General features: G+C 42.5%; 2 protein-coding genes across 4 annotated transcripts in view; one reads left to right on the forward strand and one right to left on the reverse strand.

Moving 5' to 3' along the window:
* rhobtb3 (Rho related BTB domain containing 3) overlaps positions 1–2,147 on the forward strand; it is an 81,508-nt gene extending 79,361 nt beyond the window's left edge. For all 3 annotated transcript variants that reach the window (XM_059969421.1, XM_059969422.1, XM_059969423.1), the window contains one exon: positions 2,008–2,147. In XM_059969421.1, the coding sequence (XP_059825404.1) occupies positions 2,008–2,123 (116 nt within the window). In that variant the 3' untranslated portion in view covers positions 2,124–2,147. The remainder of the gene's footprint in view (positions 1–2,007) is intronic.
* Positions 1,978–17,261, reverse strand: glrx (glutaredoxin (thioltransferase)). The gene is made up of 3 exons (XM_059969424.1): positions 16,964–17,261; positions 9,173–9,289; positions 1,978–2,162 (listed from the first exon to the last, which is right to left on the reverse strand). Exons 1-2 carry the CDS (start codon positions 17,168–17,170, stop codon positions 9,173–9,175), a joined length of 324 nt encoding a protein of 107 aa, XP_059825407.1. The 5' UTR covers positions 17,171–17,261; the 3' UTR covers positions 1,978–2,162.
* Positions 17,262–18,249: the final 988 nt, after the last annotated feature.

Here is an 18,249-nt window from a genome sequence, read left to right on the forward strand (position 1 = left end):
ACCTTCCTTTGGCAGCAGTGAGCGAGGGGGGAAACCAGTCAAGTGTAGGAAGATGGTGGTGAACACCCGTTCACCTGCCACTCTCACCCTCATCGATCTCAATCTTGCTCGATGCCTTTTTTGGCAAGATGGTGGAGAGTTGGAGCCAATCAAGGGGTTTGCACTCCATCAGTAGATCACACACTCTGTTTCCAACCTTGCCCATGAACAGATGTTCAAAATGTAAATTGTGGGCCCCAATCACACACAGATTAGTAGTAGATGTGTATTTAAAAGAAGTAGTTCTTTCATGAACAGTCTGCAGGGCGTCACTGTTAGCGGCATTGGTTGCAGGTGCCAATCTCTTGGACATTCTGGTTTGCTTCTGAAAATTACTATTGATTATGTCACTACTGCCCTATCCAGGAACCATTCTGGATTGGTAAAATGTTTCTTCTCAAATCTTTTGGTTCTTCGGCCAGCCTCTTATTCAAGAACTTCATTTATTTGGCTCTTCCACCAAGTTTTTCTCTTATCTTCCGCAGATAGCCATAAAATGCTGAAAACCATAGAAGCAGCTGAAAGAAAGACATCAATCCTTTTCCCCCTCCCGACTGAAAAGAAACAAAAACTCACAAACCCCAACCCCTGCCTCACACAAAAACAGATCACGTCACCCAAGAGCATCAAACCCCAAACCCACCAATCAGCAACAAGAAAGAATTGGCAAGAATAAGGGAAAAAAATATAGAACTAAAAGAGGCCAATATGAACTACAGCCCAATCCACAAATCTCAGAATTGTTAGGCTCCTCTTTTAAACTAAAAATTCCAGAAGAACAACCTTCAGCTTCCCCCATCTACCAATGCAATTAAAGGTCCTCAGCTCCGAATCTCCTTTGTAGCCTTTTTAAAGGATAAGTGGGCATGGTTAGTGTAACAATGTTACAGTACCTGCAACTTGGGTTCAATTCCTTTGCTGTTTGTGAGGAATTTGTACGTACACCCTGTGACCACATGGATTTCTTTTGGGGGGGGGGGGGTTCCAGTTTTCTCCCACATTCCAAAGACAACCAAGTTGTCGGTTAATCGGTCGCAAGGGTGTAGTTGGGCAGCGCAGGCTCACTGGGCTGGGTCATTTACTGTGCTGTATCTCTCCAAATAAAGAACAGTAAAAGTCCTACATGATGAGCATAATTCTCTACCTGTGCCTGAATCTGCTTTTTTTTATGCATCACGACTTTCCTGCACTTGTACTCTGTGTCTCTGTTTACAACACCCAGGATCCTGCGAGCCTTTTAACTACTTTCCCCAAACTGCCCTTAAGTACAAAAGTGAATTCATAGAAAAGTACAGCACAGAAACAGGCCCTTTAGTCCATTTATTCCGTGCTGACCCATTTAATTCCTGCAGTTTTTAAAATTTAATGAATTGATGCAAATACCAGGAATTATTTATAATGGTATGTTTTTAGGATATTGAGAAAACTCAGCAATTTCCTGAAATTGTATGGTCTGTGGGAGTCTGTTAATGTAACCTCTTAAGTGAACTGAAAATTTTGGGAATGCATGTCATAAAATTATGTCGTATATGCATCATAGAATTACGTCCGTCAAGCCTTTTTATTATTTTTTAATTTATTGAGATACAGCATGGAATAGGCTCTTCGAGCTGTGCTGCCCAATTTAACCTAGCCTAATTACAGGACAATTTAGAGTGATCAGTTAACCTACCAACTGGCATGTCTCTTTGGACTGTGGGGAAAACTGGAGCACCGGAACGAAACCCACACGGTCACAGGGGGAACGTACAAACTCCTTACAGACAGTAGCAGGAATTGAACCCGGGTCACCGGTACTGTAAAGCATTGTGATAACCACTGCACTACTGTGCCACGTTGAACTATTTCAGAGGGAGTTTCCAACAGAGGTCCTTAGAAAAAGAACATAAATAAAAGATCAGTTAATTAAAGTAAGACATGTGACAACAGCATTATTAATTGGATTCCCTTTATTACATTTACATGCAGATGAAGAACAAGCGTTTGTGGAAAGTCATAGATGGCCGTCAAGTTCGTACTTGCAGAAATTGACTGAGTACAGACATCACGTTCACTCTGGAAGATCTCGTTGTATTCTCATGTAACAGCTTGTTGACCTCTCTGTCCTTGGACACCTATTGAGGCTAAAAGATCAGAAAAAGATTTAGAAAACCACTCCTATTGTAACAAAACCAGACCAAAATCAACTGAATCTCACAAACCCAACGGACAACTTTAAGCTTGGAACAAACTGCGAGTATGAAGATTCATCATTTTTTTTTGTTAATGCCACATTCATTTTCTCTCTGTAGGTAAGATGCTCTTGTGACAGCCCAATCATATCCTGGCATACACACTAATTTTAAGACAACTCTAACACTACTCGATGGATTTATTGACCTTGCCCATCAAATGTGAAGAAAGGCATTTTACATACCTTCTTATTCAATTTGTTGGTAGGATTTAGATAGAGATAAAGAATGATACATATCAAAAAAAAATCCAATTTTAATTATTGAAGAGAAGTAGTTAATATTGATGTCAGAACTCCGCATGTTGCAGAGCACTATAGCACAGAAATAGGCCCTTTAGCCCATTTAGTCTGTACCAAACTGTTATTTTGCCCACCCTTCCATTTCCCTCCCATCCACATCCTTATCCAAACGTCTCTTAAATGTTGAAATCAAACCAGTGTCCAACACTTCCACTGGCAGCTCATTCCACACTTGCACCTTCCTCCAGGTGAAGAAGTTCCCCTTCAGGTTCTCCTTAAATATCTCATCTTTCACTCTTAATCCATGACCTCTAGTTCTAGTCTCACCCAATCTCAGTGGAAAATGCCTGCTTGTATTTACCCATGTAGCCATTCATACTATTATATAGTTCTATCAAATCCTCCCTCATATCCCCTATGAACTAGATCAGACAATAGGAACTTCATTCTGAAAAATGAGTGTTACCGTGTTAATGTTTACAACAGAGGATCCCAGCCTTTTTTATGCCATGGATCCCTACCATTAACTGAGGGGTTCCTGGACCGCAGCTTGGAAACCTCCTGGTTTACACCACAGCTAGAATTATATTACAATTATATTGAAATATAACATTAATCAGAATTAACTCTTTCTCAGGCATCCAGCTGCTACAGCTGTTGATTTTAACAAATGATAGACTCTGCCATCTTCATCAGGGATGATGCCTGGGCACGTCTAGTGAAGGTGGCAGAGTTTGTAATTGAAACATCGGTTAAAATTGATAGCCTTGTATCAAGATACAAGACGCCAGTGTCTTTATACGCAGGGTGGAAATAGCTAATTTGAGGGGGCATAATTTTATGGTTCTGTAGGGGGTATGTCAGAGGCAATTCCCCCCCCCACCCCCACAGTGCCCACAGTGTTGGGAGCATGGAACATGCTTCCAGGGGTGGTGATAAAGGCAGATACATTAGGGACATTTAAGAGACTCTTGGATAGGCACATGGATGATAAAGCCATGTGGGGGGAACACACAAAACGTTGGAGGAACTCAGCATCTCGGGCACCATTGATGGAGGGGAAAAACAGTTGATGTTCCAGGCCAAGACCCTTTATCCAGTTGAAGGAGAGAGAGAAGGGTTAGATTGATTTAAGGTACATCAAAAGATTAGCACAACATTGTGGACAGAAGGGCCTGCACCATGTTGTATTCTATAGTCACTGACCTGCACCCTAATTTTTAAGTCAAGTTTGACAGCCCCAATTGGGTGAATGGGTTTTGCTTCTAACTTAGACGCATTTGTCCATTGTGATTCATTGGGTTGATAGAGGGGCAAATGTGCAAACAACTGACCAGCTTATCTCAGATTTTGATGTTACAAAGTTCAGATGTCAGAGATAGCTACCAACAATGAGGATGTCATCTTGGAACCACTTTCACCCAGTGGTTTACAGAATTTTACTCTTTACCAGAAATGAAAACCCCTTCCATTTCCACTATCAGTGACAGAAAACCCCTCAAATTCATTCTTGTTCCTGTAGTATTACAGTGATGGTTTAGTGTTTAAAGTTAGGACTAATATCAAGGACTATAGTCTGCTCTATTGCGTAAATGTGATAGGTGGAGACCGGTGCTGAGGAGGGATATGCACGTTGCCAGGGCTGGAGAATCAGTGACATGGAGGAGAGGATGGATGGGCTGTGTGTTGTACTCCTCAGAATGAAGAAATCAGAGGCGACCTTTTATTGGGGGATAATGAACGAGGAGACTCCGAAAGGTCCCAGATCTCTTATTGAGGAGGTCAGACACTCAGGGACATGTATTTACAGTTAATTGGTGCAAGGATTAAGAAAGGGATCAAGAGGGTGGGATCATGTGGATGGAATCTGGAACTCATTGTAATGGAAGTGAAATGCTCATTACATTTAAATGAGCCCAAAGAACCATAGACCAAGGACTGAGAAGTGGAATTAATCTAAAGTTTACTTTTGGCTAGCTTGACCATAATGAGCATGTGGCTCTCTTCTCTGTAAGTTTATGCATTTCTGCATCCTTTCCTTGGAAAGGAAGTATTGTGCTGTTGTTGCAGAAAAGGAAGCACAAGCACGCGCACACACTGGTGGGGGAACTCAGCAAGTGTGGCGCCATCTATGGAGGGGAATAAACAAGCACTGTTTCAAACTGAGACCTCCATCGGGTTCTCCGATGGAGAGTCTCGGTTCAGAATGTTTATCCTGTCCTGCTAAGATCCTCCAGCATTATGTGCGCACGTGTTGCTCTTTCTATCACACTCCATCTCCTCAGTGGGGTTTAGCAGCATCTGTCAATGACTCAGGGGCTCTAGACCTGGGGTCCTTGGACCCCTTGCTTAATGGTATTGGTCCATGGCATATTTAAAAAAAAGTTGGGAACCCCTTCGGGCTATGATCCTCCATCAGGACCAAGAGTCTGAAGAGTTGATAACCAGTGTAGAGAGGCGTTGAGAGATTGAAACAGGCTAGTAGGTGATGGGTGGAACCTTTTGAGGTGGGGGTGACAGGTAGAGGTAAGAGCCTGGAGGGAGTTAGGAGGAATAATCCCAATGAAGGGTCTCGTCCCAAGATGTTGACTGTTTATTCCCCTCCACACATGCCGCCAAACCTGCTGAGTTTCTCCAGCATTTCGAGTGTGTTGCTCAAGATTTCCAGTATCTGTAGAATCTCATGTTTACAATCCTACTGTCATTGGAATAATTAAAATCAGCCCGTTTATAATTTAGAAATAGAAATGCATAGATTAGTTCTAGGTCAAGGATTCAAATAAGAAAAGTTAATGTTTCAAATATATAATCAATCGAAGACCTCAAAAAGGGATTACAAACTAAACATCAGACTAAACTAAATTTAATCATTAGCCTAGAAGGACTAGATTCAAAGCATTAATTTATTTTTTTCTTTGATTTGATGTGTACTCAGTATTTGTAACTTTTAATGAACACTTCTGGAATAGGAAGTTAATACAGAATAAGGAATATTTTTTCTCTTTGAGGGGATCTACAACAAGGGATCTTCAATAAAATTCCTCAGGAATGAGAAGGTTTAGAATAAATTTTACATTGTGCAGTGGCTTTTGGAACATAGATTTCTTTAGGAAGTGTTTGAATTAGGAGAGAATTAAACTTTTAAAGATAATCTGGAAACAAGAGGAAAGAGGGTGAAATGTGAACTGTTCTGGCAAAGCTTAAATTGGAGAAAGAGTTAGAAATTGATCTTTAGTTGCTAATGTGAAGGAGAGTATTGGTGGCTTTTTGAATATCTCCGATTCCCGGAGAGTATAAGAGAAAGATTCCAACAGGCAAGCAGTGCAAACCTGCAGTTAACATTAGTTGCCAAACATTGTATTTGTGTCTGTTCTGTCCTCCATATTTCAATAGCTCTGTAATTGGAAAACAATTAAAATACTGTGCATCACCACCACCCACCTGAACTATGAACACACTGATTTTAAACAGCCAATTATGTTTTACTCACCATATTATGTTATGCAGAGAACGTTAATAACACTTGTGGTATGACATGATAGGAAATTGCATATTTGTTAAGTTGAACCTTTCAGTATTTTGGAAAGAGAAATTGTTTTCCTCCAGTAAAGTAATTAGGAACATCTCTTTGTTAGGAGTTTCTTAGTTTTTTTTGGCATTAGAGTCGTAAACAATATGTGACTAACCCAATGAAGAGAAAATTTATTCTTATTATACAACATATTTGATGGCCTGGAATTTCCTCAAAACAGTGACCCACTCATAGTCAGCTATTTGTTTCACTTGTTTATCTTGAGTACATCTTCAGCCCAGTGATGTGCTGCAGGGTCCCCCATTCTTCATCATGTATATTAATGATCTGGACAGGCCCCTAGATGAAACAACTTGTAAGTTGCAGTTGACACCAAAATTGGTGGTGTGGTGGAGCGTGAAGGTTGTCTACGATTTCACCAGGATCTAGATCAACTGGGAAGAAAGGCAAAGGAATGGAAGATGGAAGTCAACTTGGAGAAGTGCAAAGTGATGCATTCTTGGACAGGACATACACAGTGAATGCAGGGCCCTGGGGAATGCTGTAGGACAGAGAGACCAAGGGGTACAAGTATATCGTTCCTTGAAAATGGTAAAACAGATAAAGAGAATGGTAAAGTGGCACACAGTCTGCTTGCCTTTATCAGCCAAGGCTTTTGAGAACAAGAGGTGGGACGTCTGTCACAAGAGGTTTGAGAATAAGGGGTGGGTCGGGTCAGGAGAGGAATAAACAGTTGACGTTTCGGGCTGAGAAACTTCATCAGGACTTAGGTGCTTGTTTCTCTGTATTTCCAGCATCTGCACAATCTCGTGTTCACCTGGAAGAGCCTGTTTAGATCATAGGATGGTGAAAGGGAAGGGCAATAAAGGATAAGTGTGGCATTTCTGCTGATGTGCATTTTCTGTGTTTTTTTAGATGAGCAGCATCTGCATTTTTGGTTTGGAATTTTCAGTATGTATGGGGGTTGTGTCATCAAAAGGGTGATGGCTGCTGAAGAATGAAAAGCTGACCACAAAATTGGGAAGGGAATATGCCCTTCATCTCCAGAATGCTGAAGGTGATTCTTAAAGGCTCAAAGAACAGCACCTCACCTTCTATAATAGACATCCAAGCCTTCCACACCCAATATTAAATTCAACAACTTGCATGTACCATAACTATCCGGTTCTGCACTGAAAAAACAACCTGTCACAGTGACTCAGTGTTTCTCTGTCCATTAACATTGACTACTGCACCATCCACATTCCTTTGCTTGTGTTTCCTCTAACTGCCTATATCTCCCAGATCTTGTACTAATTCTAACTGCCCACATTAACACACATTCACCAGGTTGCTTCATCAGCAGCTTATCTCCTTGGCAACCATGACGCCATTCTAGAGATATTTCTTTTGTCCTATCTAGTCCTCCCCAGTCCCTTCTCCAACCTTCAACTAACTTATTTTCTTTTTCCCCATCTAAAGAAGGGTCTTCAATTGAAATGCTAATCCCCCTCACTCCACAAAGTTGTTCCCAGTATTTTCTGGTTTTATTATGGACTTTCAGCAACTGTAGCTTTGTTTTGATTTTCCTGCACAAGGTCAAAGTTCAAAGTAAATTTATCATTGAAATAAGTGGATGTAACCATATGCTATCTTGAGATTCACTTTCTTTCAGGCATTTAGAGGAAAGTAAAGAAATACAATATGAAAAACTATACATAAGTAAAGACTAACAACCAATATGCAAATAAAAGCAAATTGTACATATCTAACTAGATAGTACTGAGAACACAAGTGCTGCAAATGAGATAAAGGTAACTAAATGTCCTTGAGCAGATTTCCCATTGCTATTTAGTAAAATGCAGGAAATTCATGCTCCACTAGTGTAGAGACCAACTACTAAGAGCAGTTTGTAATGCTGAGGCTTTATAAGGCATTGGTCAGACTGCACTTGGGAGTATCGTGAACAATCTTGGGCCCCTTATCTGAGAAAGGACATATTGGCATTGTAAAGGGTCCAGGGGAGGCTCACGAGAATGATCCCGGGACTCAAAGCATGAGGAGTGTGTGATGATTCTGGGCCTGTACTTGCTGTAGTTTAGAAGAATGGGGGTGGGGTGGGGTGGGAACCTCATTGAAACTTTTCAAAAATTGGAAAACTTAGATTGAGTGGACAGGGAGAGGAGGTTTCCAATAGTGGAGGGAGTCTAGGATGAGTCAGATACAAGGGCATCCTTTAGAATCAAGGTAAAGAGGAACTTCTTTAGCCAGAGGTTGGTGAATCTGTGGATTTCATTGCCACAGACCGCTATGGAAGATAGATCTTTGGGTATATTTAAAGTGGAGATTCCTAGGTTCTTGATTAGCAAGGGCATCAAAGGTTACAAAAGAGAAGGCAGGAGAATGGGGATGAAAGGGGAATAAAACAGACATTGAATGTCACTGAGACTCAATGGTCCGAATATCCCAATTCCACTCCTGTGTCTAATGGTCTTAATTACTGTAGAAACATCTGGGTTTGGATCAGTATTTGCATAAGATTTTCAAACTTTCTGACTGCTACAGATTCAGATTCATTAATAGCATGTGGAGAGGACCCTGAGGAGGTTCATGAGAATCATTCCAGGAATTAAAGGGTTAACATACAAGGAGCATTTGAGGACATATAGTCTTATTCCAATGGCCTGATACTGTGTTCTTTCATTGATTATATTAAAGTTAAATATTCTATTATGGATTTATTGAATATGCCCACATGAAAATTAATCTCAGGTGACATATGTGATCATAAATTTACTTCAAACATTTACATCAAAGCATAGAGTAAAATGCATCATTTGCATTAACAAGCAGCACGCCCGCGCCCTGGGCGCAGCATGCAATTGTCGCCACACATTCCAGTGCAAAGCAACATGCATGGAACTACCAGTTTTGGAAATGGAAATTTCAGGCCATTGGAATAAGCCCATACAACATCAAACACTCCTCATGTGTTAACCCTTTAGGACCCAGGATAATTCTCATGATTCTCCTCTGGAGCTCCTTCCCTCCCTTTCCCAGATAAGGAGCCTAAGACTGCTCATAATCCGCCAAATGGAGCCTGACCAAGGCCTTACAAAGCCTTAGAATTTCATGCTCCTCAATCTTACCTAGGACGATAAGGCGCCGATGGCAATGAGCTTCTCCTTCAGCGCTCCAGACTCATGGAGCTGCTTAACATCGGAACCACCTCCCACACATTCAGTCCCGATGAATACACGTGGCACCTGTAATAAGAACAGAACTGTTATGCTCACTCAAAAATGCCTGTACAGAGTGAATACTGTCTTAATTCTATTTGGCTCTCCTATTGAGCAATAGCAATCAATATTATTCAGACTGGTACAATTACTACTGCTGTCAAAGATTAAAGACAGATTAGCTTTATATGTGATGAATACATCAAAGCATACAGTTAAATGTGCCCTTTGCTTCTCTGAAGCAAATACTGTCGAAATACATACTGCAGGCACCCCACAAGTGTCGTTATGCTCAAAATGGTAATGGTCAAACTGACCATGTTTAAAATGGTAACAAATGGTCCAGATAAAAGGTAACAAATAGTAAATAACTGGTAAAAAAAAACTGATCATAATCAGATTTATTTCCGCCAACATATGATGCAAAATTGTTGTTTTGTGGCAGCAGTGAAAAGACATGAAAATCTATACATGACAAAAATAAAATTACTAAAAACAGAATAGCCAGGTAATATTCATGAGTTCATGGACAGTCCAGAAATCTGATGGTGGAAGGAAAGAAGCTGTTCCTAAATTGTTGAGCGAGAGTCTTGGACTCCTGTACTTCCTCCCCAATGGTATTAATGGTCCTAGATGATGAGGGTCCTTAGTGATGGATTCATCTTCTTGAGGCGTGGACCAACATTAAGGTGGAGAGAAGACTTCAGTGAGCCCCTCAACTATAAATTCAAGAGATTAAATGGACATTTTCCTCAAATAGAATATAGCACAGTGTAATTCTTATTTTAAAAGATGGAACAGAGCCAGGAAACTACAGGCTTAATCATCACATGCTTTAAGGGATTCCTGGATCATCCACACTGAACAGTGAGTGAGAGAAGGTGCTACTCACAAAACTCAGCACAGCTATTAATAAAGCATCTTGTAGCTCTTCCTCAATGTCAACAAGACAAAGGAGATGGTGATCAACTTCAGAAGAACTCGCCCCACTCACACTCCACTTCACATCAGTGAAACTACAAGCAGTTTCAAACTGCTGTGAGTGCAGATCACACACAAGCTCTCGCGGTCCCAGAACATGTTCTACACAGTCGGGTAAGACTGCCAATGCCTCTATTTTCTGAAGAGAGCTGGACTCTGCACATCCATATTCATGGCATTCTACAGCTGCATAGTAAAGAGCATCTTAACAAACTGCATCACTACTTGGCATAAAAACTGCACTACAGCAGACAGGAAGGCTACACAATGAGTAGTCAAAACTGCCCAATGCATCACTAGCACCAGCCTCCCTGCCATCAAGGACATATATACCGAAAGGTGCTAGAAAAAGGCCAGTAACATCATGAAGGCTTCCACCCAACCTGCTCATGGACTGCTTGCCCCACAGGGAGGATGCTAGGAGCATTCACACACTACACGACTCAAGGGCAGGTACTTTCCCTCAGCAGTAAAGCTGATCAACACCTCCACCCACAAATCCACCCCTCCAACACTACGACTTTATCATTTCTTGTCAGTCACCTTACGTACAGACACTCCTGTGCTTAGAATCACCTTATGGACATACAATTTATGTATATAAGCTATCTTATGCTTTTTTTAAATGTATTTTTTGTTATTATTGTGTTCTTTATCTTACTGGACTTTTTTGTGCTGCATGGGATCTGGAGTAACAATTATTTTGTTCTCCTTTACAATTGTGTACAGGAAATGACATCAAACAATCTTGAACAATAAACTACAAAACTAATTTAAGTTTTGTTACAAGGAAGCCATAAGATTAATGAATGAGGGGAACCCAATAAACTGTTCCAACTGGACTTTCAAAAAGCCTTTGATGAAAGGACTAACACTTCAGAATCTGGTTTAATATCATCAGCATACATCATGAAATTTGTTGTTATATGGCAGCAGTACATTGCAATACATAATAAAAACTAAATCACAGTAAGTTTATATATATAAAATTAGAGAAAGTAGTGAGGTAGTATTCTTGGGTTTAATGTATGATCGGAAACCTGTTGGCAGAGGGAAAGAAGCTGTTCCTGAATTGCACAGAAGGTTCCTGTACCTTCCTGGTGGGGTGATGTCCTTCATGATGGATGCCATGTTTTTGTGGCATTGCTCTTTGAAGATGTCCTGGATGCTGGTGAGGCTAGAGATGATAGAGCTAACCGAGTTTACAGCTTATTTTTATCCTCACCAATTCCTCCTCCCCCCCCCCCCCCCATACAAGGTGGTGATGCAGCCAGTTAGCCAGTTAGAATTCTCTCTATGGTTCACCTGTAGAAATTTGCAAAACAACATCAGGTTGTTTCTAAAGACAGAGCCCCATGTGACATTGGTACCAGTTGGAATTTGATAGAAAAAGCTGGAAATACTCAGCATGTCATCAACCACAGAAAGAGCAACACGGCTAATGTTTTCAGTCAGCTATCTTTCATCATAATTTCAAACACAGAGCTTGGAACAGATTCCATTATTAATGCTAAACCACTGATTAGAACTTGTGGGTGCTCTGGAATACATTCCCAGTTAGTGAAAGATGTACTGCACATGGCTCATTGGGTAGAATTAGTTTTGGACTGGGGAAAATGCTAGTACACCGAGTTGGAAGCAGACAGATTACTGGTTTTGATCATTATTACCCAGGGATTGTTGCCTGGTAAGGGGGAGTTGGAAGAGCAGGTTTCTGGAGGGTCCAAAGGAGACATGAAGGGCCCGGGTCACGGGGCTTGGAGGTCAAAACCAGCTTGGGATGAAATCAAAACTTGAAGGTGGGATGCCAGTGAATCTGAAATTCCAGGGCTAAGGACTGGAGACCTGGAGGCGGCCTGCCCTGGGGCCGATGGCTTCTGTATGTGGGTTGGTGTGGGCAGGGGGAAAGCGGCTTGTCTTACTGTCGTTGCCTGTGTGTTCTGTGAGACATTGTGGGGATGTTACATTGGCACTGGAATGTGTGGTGACACTTGTGGGCTGCCCCCACCCAGCACACCCTTGGGTGTGCTGGTTGTTAATGCAAATGGCACATTTCACTGGGTGACTCAATGTACATATGATAACTAAATTAACCTGAATCATCTGCCACAGTGCTTGCTGTACCTTTAGCGGGTTCCGGCCTCCCACGCTCTTGATCTGCATCTATATTGTAAAGAATGGTGCCTGGAGACCCATGGCTCCCAGTGATTGCCACTGACAGAATTCATTGACCCTAGATGTAATTTCACATACCTAGCAGGTAATGCAGCATCTATGGAGAGAGACGAGAGCTGCTGAATATCTCTTGCAATTTTAATTTTTTTATTTCAGGGTTTCCAGCATCTGCGAGATTTTTCCCTTGCTTTTCAACCGACTTTCATTCGGTGAATCCCAGTGCAATTTGCTAAAGCAGCCAGCAAGGACAGAAAGCAAAAACAATGGCCCTCATTTACCAACAGCTTTTCTTGCCATTCTAATCTTAGTATCTCACAGGAACCACAAGCATTAAGTCAGGAGAAAGGGGCTATAGTTCTGTGGTTTGTGCTATCTTAAAGCTTTTCTGATGATGCTTGATATTTAATGCAATGGATTAAACATTTGACTTAATGAAGCAATTGTTGAGTTGTCTCTTTAGGCATTATGTATTTAGAGATACAGTATTCGGTGGAAGGGCAGAGATCTATCTCTACCAAAGGAGGTGTAGACTCTGCTAGTCTACAGGTCACCCTTGGGCAAGGTGTAGCACCAGCTTAGACCCCTCCCCCACAATCAGAGTCATGTGAAGCCATGGGTGCAGGTGGTGGATGGTCGTATGAGCAACTGGTGCATATCACAAGTCCTGGTTATGCAACCACTGATTTCAGGCAGACAATCTCTTAAGAGAATTTATGTCTGGGATCACTCATCTTGTAAAGGCACTGCCCAGAATAAGGCAAACCAGTTCCGTAGAAAAATTTTCCGAGAACAATGATGGGGATGAAAAGACTATGAACGCCCACGTCATACAACACAACACAAATCAAATGTAATTAAACAGCAAGGGTAATGGTGCCAACACTTTTCTTTAGAAAACGTACTTGGAAATAGCGTTAGGGAGGTTGCCAAAGACATTTTTGAGCCAGAAAGAAAACGGACCGTTTCCCTGACCCAGGTGAGTAAATACCATGGCATTTCCCAATCAGAAACAAATCTACAAGATCTACTGTACATTAGATAGGCCTGAAGCCAACCATTCACACCACAATCATCTCCCATGCCAAAAGTCTGCATTTCCCTGAGAAACACCAGCATTTCTCAACACAATCGTGAAAATGTTCGGAACTCCGGCATGAACGGGCAAGGCTTGAAAACTGCAGCATAATTCCTGCCCTGAAGTTTGCTGATTGTACACTGATCCGAAAATCTGAGCCTAGCAATCCCATCCCCTAAAAACCCAGTGCTACAGAAACGTCAACAGTAGCTCCAAAAACTTCATCCCTGGAAGAGGAAAGATACACAAAGAGGATGGGCTACACCTGGGAAAATTTGAAATGTTGGCCCATGCCCCAGTTGGGGTGATGGGCTTAAGAAGAAGGCTCTGTTTAACACTCTGAAATGTCTCTAATGTATCTACCTCTTACACCAGCTCTAACAGCACATGCCACACACCTACCATTCTGGGTAAAGAAAACTACCTCTGATATTGCCCCCCTATACTTTCCTCCCAACACCTTAAAGTTTTACCCTCTTGAATTAGCCATTTCCACCCGGGTATAAAGTCTCTGCCTGTCCACTCTATCTATACCTATTTTCATCTTGTACACCTCTATCAAGTCACCTTTCATCCTCCTTCACTCCAAAGAGAAAATCCCAGCTCGCTCCACCTATCCTCACAAAACAGGCTTTCTAATCCAGGCAGCATCCTATTAAATCTTCTCCTATCTGGATCATCTCTAAAGCTTCCGTATCTTTTCTATGATGGGGCAACCACAAAGGACCGCAGTACTACAGGTGACTATCAGGTGCGTCTGTGATTTAAGGTGCTTTGACAGATGTTTCAGCTTTGCCATATGGTTAACTGCTGTCAAAGGGTTTCAGTATAATTGGAATTGGGGGGATCTAATTGGTACTGGGTTTGGAGACCAGGTTGCTACCAGAAGATCTGATTCAACTGCAAAATAGAATTTGAACTACCCAATGTAGTGATAAGCACACCACAGGTCAACAGAAATAAGTGCATGCCAACTGGCTTCCAGTGGTCCACCAATCCTGCAGGTTTTGGGGGTTCAGCTCAGGGCTAACAACCCTGCCTGGTCAAACAAAACTGTTCCAGAAACTGCAATGAAGAATCCTTCTACGCTTGCGTGTGATGGATGGCCAAGAGAGACAGAGGTGGAGACCTTCACTGCCGCAGGTGTAACATGTATTTAACTAATGAAAGTAACGATGAGCACCTCCACAGGATGACAGTAATGACAAAGGTTTTCGGCCTGAAACCTCGACTGTGCTCTTTCCCATAGATACTGCCTGGCCTGCTGAGTTCCTCCAGCAATTTGTGTGTGTTTTAACAGTAATAAACGTGTGCCAATTAGCTGAATAGGTGCTTGCCTAGAAAGCCAGCCTTGGCAGCACTAAATCTGCTATAAATTCCAGAGACAGACACAACCGATTGGTGTGGCTGTCTGGAATTTTTTAATGCTGCAAACCGGAGGTGAGTTATTGGACAATTAGCTTATAATAGACAAGATTAGTTTTACTTGCCACATCTACATCAACACATTGAAACAAACAGTGAAATGTGTCACTTGCGTCAAGGACCCAGCCAGTCCAGAGATGTGCTGGGGGGCAACCTGCGCATGTCACCATGTTTCCGTGCCAACAGACAGAGCATGCCCAGAAGTTACTCACTCCTGCCTTTTTGGAAGGTGAGAGGAAACAGGAATTGCCAGAGGAAACCCACGTGGTCGTATACAAACTCCTTTCAGACAGTGCCAGAAACTGAACCCCAATTGCCAATGCTGCAAAGCGATGTGCTAACTGCTGAGAGATTTAGACGAAGAGGGTCCTAATTGAGGACTGGGGAAGTAGCACAGAGGTGAAGCGAGGCCTGGGGCAGATTAGCTGTGACTATAATGAATGGTGAGGCGGGATGGGAAGGCCTACTCTTGCTCTTATCAGTTCATTGACAGAGATATTGTCTTCAGATGAAATACCAGGCCACAACATTATCAGAATGGCACGTTCCAACATCCTTGAAAAGGCAACTTGTAGCTGATAAGCAAATCATTTTCACTACAATGTATCTTAGAAGGAACTGCATAGTGGATTGCCACTAAGATACATTGTATTCTTAGATACAAATATTCTTTAGTTAAGGTTAGAGTTAACATACAGTATTGAGGTGAATATTTTATTTATTGAGATACAGCAAGGAGCAGACCCTTCCTGCCTTTTGAACTGCACCACCCAACAACCCCGATTTGTCGAAGGACGATGTACACTGCCTAGCTGGTACATCTTTGGACTGTGAGAACAACCTATGAGAAACTCTGGGGGGAAACTGGCAGAAAGTACAAACTACTTCCAGGCAGTAGCGGGAATTGAACCCCGTTCACCTGTACTGTAAAGGGCTGTGCTAACCACAAAGCTACTGTGCCCCCTCTGGGTGTCTGCCCCAGATGCCGCTTTCAGTAAACTATGCATTTGCACTCCTCTGTTCCATAACACTCCCCAGTGCCCTGTGCTAGTCTTACCCTGGGTTGCTCCCCAAAATGCCAGACCTCAGCCCACACACCTAGCTGATCATTACCTTCTACACCACCCATTGTAGTATCATCCGCAGACTTACTAACCGTGCCTTGTGCATTTCAAGCGCCTAAATTCAACGTGTGGTTATCAAGTTATTGGCGTCACTTCCAGTATCGACTCGCGAGTTACAAAGAAATGAGTCTGGTTGATGGCGAAGTGGCCGTGCAAAACGATCCCGAGTTGGAGTCCTGACTGATGGAGGGTGTCGGCCCGAAAGGACGACTCCTGCCCCGCATTCTGTGTGTGTTGCTTCAGAGCACGGCCCAAACTGGGGTCCGCAGACCCTTCGGTTAATGGCAGGGGCTTCAGGGAATTAAAAAGGTTGGGAATCCCCGCTTCAGAGAATTGCAGAGTTAATGGTTTCCACACTGGAAAGATTCACTGGCGCGGGGGGAGGGAGGTTCGATTTACAGGATTCAAGCGGCGTGACCGGAGAAGCCGAGGGACAGGGACCTGGTACCAAGGGGTGAGCGAAGCCGTGAAAAGCCCACCCAGCCCTGAGTTGCCCTTCCGATGAACTCTCCCCCCTCCCAGACAGCAGTATCGCCAAATGCAGCAGGAAATCAGACACGATTGTGCGCCGACGATAGAGATCCGGGTGCCTCCGCTCGCTCTGTGATTCGCCTTAGAGATTTCCCATTGCTTTAAAAACCGGGATGAAATTGCAAGTCGTTGCTCAAAGAGCTCTAAAGGCATGGAGGGGAAATGGGCCGGGCAGTGACAACCCAGCCCGCTGACGATCGCTGTTGGCCGAGAACCCCGTCTGTCTGCAGATGGCAACTCGCCATTTGCCGTTTTCAGTCATAATGATACTGAAGACCCGAAGAGCAGCTTACAGTTTCGTTCGACCATAGTAGAAAATAAAATGAAGACGAGAAACGTAAACCCGAAGTCAGCAAAAAGATGGCGTTCGTTTAAAAGAAATGAACTTACCGTCCTGGCTCCGGTTTTACTTTCCAAGTAACTCTGAATCTCCTTCACTTGGGCATGGTCCGTAATGTCGTGAATCTGTAGCCTGTCTTTTTTGAACTCAAAATTTCCAAACACATTCTTCGCTAGGTCGCAGTAAGGACAGGACTTTTTGATGAAAAGGACCACTTTGTCCGCCTGGATTTTTGCCTCCACGTAGTCTTGAGCCATGGTCCGTTTCCAGTGACTCAGCAGCGAGTAGGAGCACCTTCCCTCCAAAGCCTCTGAGAAGTGGAGGGGTGGCGCTCACTGGCGTTTGACGCGAGAGGGAGGAGTGGATTTCTTTCAATGCTCTGCTGTACTTAGCATTACTCGCATCATTTTACAGGGAATCGTGACGTTTCTAGTTGTTTCCACGTAATCGCTTTTTATAAATTAAAATAAAACCTAACTTCAATATATATTTATTCCACCAATAATATAAAGCGATGGATTAGAATTATGTTGTTTATAAGGTACCAATAAAATGCGCATTGAAATTAAAAATTCACACATTACATTTAATATAGTTCTCTATTTAAGGCGTCGTCCATCACTAAGCACGCTCTTCACCCAGGACATGCCCTCTTCTCATCGCCACCATCAAGGAGAAGGTACAGGAGCCTGAAGGGACACACTCAACCATTCAGGACAGCTCCTCTCCCCTCCGCCATCAGATTTCTGAATGGACATTGATCCCATGAACACCACCTCACAACCTTTTTTATTTCTATTTTTGCACAACTTATTTAATTTAACTTTTTAAAATATATCTTTCACGATATATGACAATAATATTAAACCTGATTCTGGTTCTGAAACTGTACTTGTGCAGGATGTGTGAATTTAATTCATTTCGGAGTCAGAATGAAAGTTGAAAGGCTTCAGAATAAGACCAGAAGCTGTAGGATTAGATCTTGATGCATTGGTCCATTTGGCCCATTGTGTCTGCACTGACATTTGATCATGATTGATGCACTTCCCTCTCAAACCCATTCGCCTGCATTCTCCCCATACCCTTTCACACCCTATCTAGTCAAGAACCTGTCAACTTCCACCTTAAATACACTCAATGACTTGGCCTCCACAGCTGCCTGTGGCAATGAATTCCACAGATTCACCACTCTCTGGCTAAAGACATTCCTCGTCATCTCCATTCTGAATGACATCTTTATTTTGAGGTTGTGCCTTCTGGTCCTAGACCCTGCTACTATAGGAAAAATCCTCTCCACATTCTCTCTATCTAGGTCTTTTAATATTCAATACATTTC

This window comes from Hypanus sabinus, chromosome 5 (genome assembly GCF_030144855.1).
Source record: "Hypanus sabinus isolate sHypSab1 chromosome 5, sHypSab1.hap1, whole genome shotgun sequence".
Lineage (NCBI taxonomy): Eukaryota > Metazoa > Chordata > Chondrichthyes > Myliobatiformes > Dasyatidae > Hypanus > Hypanus sabinus.